This window comes from Acipenser ruthenus, chromosome 3, assembly GCF_902713425.1.
Source record: "Acipenser ruthenus chromosome 3, fAciRut3.2 maternal haplotype, whole genome shotgun sequence".
In the NCBI taxonomy this organism is placed as follows: domain Eukaryota; kingdom Metazoa; phylum Chordata; class Actinopteri; order Acipenseriformes; family Acipenseridae; genus Acipenser; species Acipenser ruthenus.
The window spans coordinates 71,885,092-71,894,672 of record NC_081191.1 but is presented as its reverse complement, the minus strand read 5'-3'; the positions used below and the strand labels follow the sequence as shown (position 1 = coordinate 71,894,672).

At 35.5% G+C, this 9,581-nt stretch overlaps 1 protein-coding gene across 1 annotated transcript; it reads right to left on the bottom strand.

The window, feature by feature from the left end:
• LOC117435813 (ras-related protein Rab-10-like) lies at nucleotides 1-9,581 on the bottom strand. The gene is made up of 6 exons (XM_034059256.3): nucleotides 8,892-9,581; nucleotides 7,795-7,855; nucleotides 3,283-3,421; nucleotides 2,830-2,919; nucleotides 1,704-1,805; nucleotides 1-1,502 (listed from the first exon to the last, which is right to left on the bottom strand). The coding sequence occupies exons 1-6, from the start codon at nucleotides 9,016-9,018 to the stop codon at nucleotides 1,428-1,430; spliced, it is 594 nt and encodes a 197-aa protein (XP_033915147.1). The 5' UTR covers nucleotides 9,019-9,581; the 3' UTR covers nucleotides 1-1,427.

Below are 9,581 nucleotides of genomic sequence, written 5' to 3'. Positions count from 1 at the left end.
AACAATAAACAAATAAAGGTATTGTAAACTTCATTGTTTTAAAGTAGAAAACACTTCTTTAAGAAGTACACTGTGGGATTAATAGAAAGAAACACAGGAAAGAGAAACAAACACCCATTTTTCCCACCATACGATAAACTATTCCTTTTGCCTTTAAACTTATTTTCCGTTTCCTAATTTTAAAAAGCTGTTAATTACAAAACAATGTCATTTGTTTTTACCTTCGTATCTTGACTGAGCCTGATTCTGTTTCGCTTCATTTTTATTTTACACAAACCTGACAAATTAAGTTAATTGCTCACCACCGATCCCAATTGCAACAATCACCTAGTTTATTGTTGTGCTTTTGTTATTATCACTCGCTTAACAGAATTGTCCTGACAGACAGAAACAAATTATCTTAAACCCAGTCTTTAATTAGCAGTTTTCTCTTTATTAGAATGCAGAGACAGCTTAACAACTACTAATTAACATTTAAAGGTAGGTAGGGATTTGGAAAATAAAAACTGAAAAGTTCAAGTCCTAATTATAACCCAAATACACACAGCTTTATGTTACTCAAAATGAATGGAATCTATTAACAAATTCATAGAAAAGATTGTTAACAAAATGTTTGCTGTATTCTGTTTGTAAAAAAATAATGATGCAAGATGAAAGAAAAAAAAAAGTTTTGAATATTAAGATTTATGTTGCATTTCTAAGTTAACTAATATCCTGCTTTTAAATATATTTACAAGAAAGATGAACCTGTTTTTGTAAATGAAATTTATAAGCAGCTTTTTATTCACGGAAATGTAACTGATTATGGATGGGCTGCAGAATGAAAACAGCAATATAAAATACACATATTGTGATTTTTATTTGATCTAAATGTGAGTTTCACGTGGAAACTTCTGTATTATTCTGTAGTACAACATGCTTTCATCCATCGTGAATATGTCTGATCAATGTGCTAATTAACTTGTTTAAAAAGGGTGTGAGATCATTACTAAGGACACTTATAACCATAAATGGGCAAGAACAATTGTAAGATTCAGTAAAACCAATTCTCTAATTCATATGCAAAAGGAAATCGCAAGACCACAAAACAAAAGACAATTGATAATGCATTAAAGAAGGTATGGTACTCATGAAATCATTCTGGTTTGATGTTGGGTCCCTTTACAGTCTAGAACAATTTCATGATTGTCAGAATAACAAAAGGTAATGAGTTAAATTCAGACACCAGTCAATGTGCAATATACAGAATTGCAATAGTAACAGATGTAATATTCAAACAATACAGAGGAGAGGTAAAATGAAAACAAAAAATAAATTATACTGAAAAGATCTTGAAAGAGATATATAATCTCCAAACCTGAGCTATACAAGGCTTCAATGACATTTTTTTGAATAGAGGCATTGTCCTGTTCTTCAGGAAGAGTTTATCATCTGCTACAACATTTTTTCTTTTCTGTTTTTTTAAGGTTGACCACATCAGTCCTTTGACCGTAGATATAATTCTGTATGGAAAAGAAATAGAAATAAATGACCTCTTCATATAATTCTGTATTTACAGAACAAGTTTCTGAAATGACTTTGAATGGGAATACTGATCTCTCAGTGTTGTTCTTCTCTTTTTCTTATTGCCCACTGTGAGTTATTTTTTTCTAAGTTCTAAATACAGTTGATCAAATGCTACATTCTTTAATGCTAAAACTTACCTTGTTCATTATATCTTGCACGAGAGCCAAAAAAGCCTTTTCAATATTTACATTATCTTTAGCACTTGTCTCAAAGAACCTCGCTCCATGCTCCCAGGCAAGCTGTAAAACAAAGTCTCTTGATTAGTTTGCCTTGTTTTTACTGACCTTTTCCTTGATGACCTGTAATACAAATTTTGGACAAACTGTCACTGTCATTCTGTTCACTAATTTGTGACACAATGGTTAGTGGGCATAGTGAGGCAGGGAATGCAATTTAAAAGTTTAAAAAAGTGGTCAAAATGTAAAAAGAAAAAAATTAACACAATACACACACCTTACTTAAACAGTTGTAACAACACAAGGGAACAGATAACACAATAAAATGAAAAGGTCCTCGCTTAAACAGTGCCCAACTTGCTGGAAATGTTGTGTAGTGATTTTTATATAGATTTTTTATATTATGTATTTTTTGTTGCAACTTTCTGTTATGTTTTCCCCTTAATTTTACAACGCCATTTCCATGTTTGTTTTATTTGAAATGTTTAAAGTTAAATTTCAGTTTTCGTTTGCTTGTTCAGCTATAAAAAGGCACAAGTAAACCTCATGTTATTACTTTATGAAAACATGTCTATGGCCACTGTTTACTGTGAAGAAACGGCAATGAAAAAAGAAATAAATAAATAAAATGCGGTGTCAACTTTATATACTATTTATTTTGGGAATAAACAAAACAACATTTAACTTGAACTGCTATTTGGCATTCTTTGTTTTGTAGTTAATTCACTGGGGTAAAGTAAGGCCTACACAACATATTCTTTACTCCTGGGATATTTTTCTACTTTAACATGTGACATACTGTAACGTCGTGCTGTAAAATAAAGGCACACACACACAGAGGCCACGCCTCCCTGCCCCTGCTGCTATGCTGTCTCTGCCTGTGTTCTGAGCAATATAAAGGCTTTTATTACTTTTTGAAAACGAATGAATATTTAAATTATGAACGAATCTCCGACACGAAAATCCTGTGTTCGTCCCAGCACTAAAAGAAAACAGTAGTATGTCGTATCAGATGGACTGGATCACTCACATCTTTCTTTGTGAACTTTTAAACTGTGAGACTGTAATAAACATTCTGTTAACCTACCTTTGCTCCTTTTTCTTTAGAGACAATTCGTTTTTCTTCCAAGTCACACTTGTTGCCTAAAATGATTCTGTCAACATCTTCACCTGCATTCTAAAAAAAAAAAAAAAAAAAAAAAAAGAATTAATGCAAAGATTTTAACACACTAAAATAATCACACATCCAGTATAATTCAAGATGTTTCTAAATGAGCAAACTGTGATAAAGCTGTGCAATGGCTATCCAGTTAGGCTATTTGCAAACATCTTTAATATATTTTTGGCGCTGCTGAAATGTTTTAAAGGCAACCAAGAACGTAGAAGTCTCTCCTATTTATCCACAAAGCAGGGGTTGAACAAACAGTGACAACGTGAGCAAGTCTGCCATGGACTAAAGGAGGACTAGCACTTGTCTAACCTATTAAAACATATGTTTTGTAGCTACGATACAAGTTACCAAAATGACTGTTGTTCTCACCGCATCAACATCTTTCATCCATCCAACAACATTGTCAAAGCTCACTGAATTTGTGATGTCATAGATAATTAACAGCCCATGGGCTCCTCGGAAATAACGAGTCGATATGGTGTGGAAACGCTCTTGCCCAGCTGTATCCCTGGCAAAAGAAAAAAGGAAACAATAAAGCTTAATACACACTCGTGTAAATTGTCAGCCCTCAATGTTCCTCAGACAAAACAGTGGACTGATCCCCTCTAGTGACCAACTGTGGGACAACATCTATCTATGTAGGAAAATGTTATTGCATCAGACCAGGTGTCAATTACAGTTAATCACAGCAAAATTGTTTGCTGAATTGGCAATTACAATTACAGTGCTATTTTGTACAATTACAGTTACAATTATGCTGCAGTAATTGCAATTACAGTTACACTAAAAAGTTACATAAATAGCTACACACCTTTAGCATGTTTACTCTGTTTATTCTACCAAGCAGTAATCACAGGTACAAATACAGAAACATACTATAAAACGTTTTTCCATACAAATGGTGTCATTAAAAGTGGTTGAAAATATGAGACGAATGTTCGCTCAGCACAAAACACGACATGGAACTGTGAACCTTGGAAAAGTGTGTGATTGAATTGTAACTGAGCAATGCTATGATAATTACAAATTACAATTAAGCAGGTGTGCCAAGGTTAAATTCCAATTAAAATTATAATTGCATTGTAATTAATTAGAAATTACACAATTATAATTGAACCCTAACCCCAGGTATGTATTTGGTCAAATGATGCATTATATCTATTTCATAGGGGGAAAACACAGTGAAAGCTTTTGTATTTATACTGTATGTATATGTTTAAGGAAGTGCTTGAATGTGAAATACAACATCCAATATACATCTCTGCATTTGACAGTAGATAGATATAAATGATCAGTATTAAAATGCAAATAATCTCCAGTCTCTTATGATTTAGGTCAAGGGTTACAAAACTGTGACCCGAGGCCCAAAAGTGGGCCGCGAATCAGTCCTGAGTGTATTGTATGTATATATACAGCATACCTGTCAACACTGAGTTCTCAAAATACGAGACTTTTGTAAATTGAAATCGCATACCTGTCAAGTTTTGAAAATACAAAATTGGGAGGGGGGGGGGGGGGGGTGCAATCTGTGATACCTTTTTTACTGTTTTCCCTGTAGAGCGGGGTGGGGGTGGTGGGGGTTGCTGGTGTGTGGCTAAGTATGTGAACTTGCCTGGTGCACTGAATGCATGCCTGCCACACTCCCCTGGGTCCTAAACCCTGCTCCGTACAGACGGGGATTTCAGTAATCACACACAGGCCATGAATTTTGTAGACATTAAAGGTTTGCTGACATAAGGGGGTTTAACAGAAAAATACGGGAGAAAATCTGGCCCGGGAGATGCCCGGGAGAAGGGTCCAAAATACAGGAGTGTAGATCATAGTCTTTGTCATCAGAAATATATTGCAAATGTCGTGGATATTGTATATTTTAACAGAAAGCTAAATTGAATTAACTTTAATCTAATTTGTCTAGCTTTGCCTAGAGATAACGATCGATCTAACACCTTGAATGCATCAGGCACTCAGGAAACAAAAGGCTTATCAAACCCGTCTCTGCGATTGAATTACCTAGTGATAGAAAGGTGGTTTAACACAGAGCCTGAAAGAGAAAAAGTGGCCACTTTAAATTAGCTTAAAAAGATTTAGAGATTTAAGACAAATGTCACATCACCACGAGTGCAAAATGCAAGCGTTTTTATTCTTAAACCGCCTAACATGCACAGAATAACCCAGGTAATAAAGAGAATTAAAGTGTTTGCGATGTCTAACCAAAGTCGCAACCCGACATATTTGGTGTCTTAATAGATGTAATTTCTTATGGTAAAAATAACAGGAATTCAGAATAAAATCAGAATTATTTAGCAAAGGTTATGCACGTTTAAAAAGTTTCCCTTTTCCAGATTATGATAATGAACAAATCAGATGGAGGAAGGGGGGAGCAATCAATCAAGGTTTCAAGCCCATTCAGGCACAAACTAGCCAATCGGAGCATGTGGCAGGAAATTCAAACCATCTCTTTGTTTGAAAAGTATCAAATCCAGTGGTAAACATTAGTTCTCAGCCCCTCTGATTTCCTGACCGCTCTGCTGAGCCCCTCTGATCGCTGGATACCCGCCCCTTGGATCTCCTGATCTGCTCCATGTTCTCTGGCTACCGGCTACCTGCTTGCTGCTCTGTCGGATTCAAAGAAACTACAAGACTGCACATGGAGCTCTCAGTATCTATCCATCTAGGTCAGGGGCCCTGACACTCGGAGAAACACAAGGTAACAGTAAGCTGAAACTTGACTGCTTCCCAGGCTTGGTGCGATTCCTTGTTATAGTGTCAATACGTACTAATATTTCTTTGGTAAATTGTTGTTTAAAACCTTAGTTCTCATTGTAATGCTTTTTATGTGATATTAATTGTGTAATTGTTTTATGTGATTTTCAAACTTATTTTGTTGCATGCTTAATAAATACCATCTTTCTAAGTAGAGATTCCCAGTATTGAGACATTCACTCATGTTGAACAAACACGATTTATGAACTTTGAACAGTCTGGAATGTGGTCTTTTTTTGGCTTGTTGTAACATGTAAAGGTCTGATTACACTGGGAGTGGTAGCGGAAAGCGGTAAACCGTGTGGTTTTTCAAATATAGGAGGCTGTCTGGTCCAGTGGTTAAAGAAACGGCCTTGTAACCAGGAGGTCCCCGGTTCAAATCCCACCTCAGCCACTGACTCATTGTGTGACCCTGAGCAAGTCACTTAACCTCCTTGTGCTCCGTCTTTAGGGTGAGACGTAATTGTAAGTGACTCTGCAGCTGATGCATAGTTCACACACCCTAGTCTCTGTAAGTCGCCTTGGATAAATTATATATGTATAATTTAAAAACCTGTTCAAAAAACCTCCATGAATTACTACAAGAAGCCTTTCATTATTGAGACCTCTTTTTTTTTTAAATGTTTTGCTTGGCGGTCTATGGCATACAGTACGCTATATAGTGTATGTTTCCTGTTGCTCTTCAAATGCAAATATTTTTACTTGACATGTCTAGTTTGGCCGCTATGGTTTCCCAGGTGTCTTGCTTCTTGCGTATCGGGACGTATCATACAGTTGAGGGCATTTTTGCACCCTGAAAACCAGTCTTTCGTTCGCCATCTCTCACTGTACAGAGTGCAGATAACGTCACATAACAACACTTCAGTTGATTGGTCTAGATGGAAATTTGCCACGCGGTATTATTAAAGAAATTGCTCTTTCTCTTTCTCCAAACGTAACGACTATCTGCTTGACCAGATAGCTTGATTTTAGTTTCATCACTCCACAAAACCTTTGACCAGAACTCATATCTATCATTCAAATGCCATTTTGCAAACTTCAAGCGATTGTCCTTGTGATGTTTTCCTAAGAGTGGCTTTTTCCTTGGCCTGCGACCATTGAGACCTTCACCATGCAATACTCGACCTATGGTTGAAATGGAAACCCCAGTCCCACTTGCAGCCAATTCACTTTGAATATCTTTGGCAGTCAATCTCAGACTGTTATTAACCTTTCTCACAATTCTTCTGTTTGTTTGTGGTGAAAGAACCTTCTTTCTTCTAGACAGAGGGAGCATTATGACAGTACCATGAGTCTTGTACTTCTTGATAATAGACACAATAGTTGAAACTGGGATACTCAAATGCTTGGAAATCTTCTTGTATCCTTCTCCAGCTTTATGACAAGAAATCATTTTCTGCCTAAGGTCTTCAGACAGCGCTTTACTTGTTCCCCCATTGACTTACTGGTAATGACAGCAATCATCCTATGCCTAACCTTTTTATACTCTCTAAGAATGTTCACCTACATTCCAGCATTTCCTAGAATTAGGTTCTGCATTATCATATTTAAATTTCTAGCACCTTGTAGACAATACTATCATAGCATCAAAGGGTATGAATACTTTTGAATTAGCATTGTTAGAGTTATGCAAAACTTTTGCTACAAAAGATTTTTCCTAAACTTCTTTGTTTTTCAAGAAATTTCTAGAAATTCTAAATTTCCATTGGGGATCATAAACTTTTGACTACAACTGTATATGTAAAGGCCAGCAATGGTGGAAATAGTGGCTACTTTCCATTGCAAGGTTTTACCATGAGCTAGTCACACCTTCGCTTATTTAAAGTAGCAGAGATGTCTCCTCTCAAAAGAAAAAGCATTGCATAGCTGACTTTTCTTTTCATGTAAATTATCACCCAAAATAAATCTATAGACTGCATTTCCGTAACCTTAAATAATTATTTGAAGTAATTCTTAACATTGTGAAACTACCTGGCATCCCTTTATTAATATAGTTTACACCACAATAAGCACCTGTTACATGTTAGACAGGCTTTATGTAAAAACACCTTCATCGTTCTCATTGAGGAGGACCTATCGGGATGAGTTAGCAGTCTGAGCTTTTTACCAGAAACTTACCAGATCTGAAGTTTAATGAATTTGTCATTTAAGTGTAAAGTCTTCACCTTGAAATCAATCCCTAAGGGAAAAAAAATTGAAGATGTTAAAACTACGGATTCATGTAACTGCCTGTACGTGTACAGTACTTACCATCTGTTCATATACCTGTGGGGTTGACTGTCTAACTTTGTTTTCTTATGTGCGTGTGTACAATAGAAATAGCAAAGAAAGTAGACACAGACTGCTACATTGTTAAAGATGCAGTGCTCCATACTGTTATTTATGTATTGGTTTATTTTTTAACTTTAAGAAGGTTTCTTTGTTATGCGCCCATATTTGTTTCATGGATGGATATAAGACTCCCATGTATAGCAGTTTCCCCCATTCCAGGTCTCACTATGAGTTCAATGGAACCCACCTGAGCTTGTTCCCAATACACTAAGGTTAATCAAACTTATAGTAAAACCTGTAATGGGTGAAACTGCTATGCAATAGGAGTTTTATTTTCATCTCTTTGTTTTTGTATTGTATGTTTTACTTCCCAGACTGAAAACTGAGAGGCCATCATACCTACAGATAGTAAAAGTAAGACAGTATTTAAGTTCAAAGAGGGCCATAAAGCTTGAACTAGAGTGGATGCTTGTGTGACTGCATAACAATTGTATGTAAGCTTTGCTCATTAAAACGGGTTCCTGAAAAAGCAGAGCAAATTAAATGAAGAGTGAAGTAAACATTCACCAAGGCATTTTGGTGTACATGTGAATAATGTAACAGCTGCTTTAATACATTATTATTATTATTATTATTATTATTATTATTATTATTAATAAGCAAAACAAATCTGTTGGAATATCATTAGAAAAATACTTGATAAATCCATACTTAAATAACAAGTTGAATTTAAGAAATGCTTGGCACTAGTCACAAAACTAACTTGTTTTAGTGTGTTTTTAAAGCTTGATATTCATTAAACTTTCCACGACTGTTGATAAATAAGTCAACAACATCAAACTGATTTATTTATTTATTTTTTAATACAGTATACAGTAAAATACACATATGTTGCCAATCTGCTTTGTCCAGTGAACATTTGTGTGTTAATTCCTGGTACTTACCAATTGTAGACACGTAGGAATGATGAAAGCTGTGATCAACATATCTTTGCAGGATGCAGGTCTTCCCAACCAAAGCGTCCCCAACCAAAATAATCTTCAGTAACAAAAAATCTGACGTTTCATCCATGCTCCATCTCTGACCTGCCTAAACTCAAGCAAAGCGTCTGTTTCTATCACCATACGTATATACTGTATTTGCTTACGATTGTAAGTCGCCCTGGTTAAGGTCGTCTGCTAAGAAATAAATAATAATAATAATAATAATATACTGTCTTAATATTGTTCATGTTGTGGATGCACTTGAATTCGGAGTCATTTTAAAAATACCTACTGTTTTTATACATAAAAACGATACTTGTATAATGTTATATCGTTGTATTTATAGTCTACTATTAGCTGCTTCTATATTTCAGCAGGTGCAGTTTCAATTTCAGTTCTCCAACTATTCATTTCTAGTGTATCGTAGGAAATGTTAAAGTAACATATATTAATCTATTCAACAACACGCAGAAGGCTACAGTCCCGATTATATAACATGCTATTTAATTATCTACTTCTGATTTCGGTTATTGATTTTGGATACGGTGTACTCCGTACTCCATTCTCAACTGTTTTCTTTGCTCTCTCCAGTTTCATTAACTTCCTGTGTTTCAGCGTTCTGCTGCCGGTTGGGTGGTACAGCAACACATC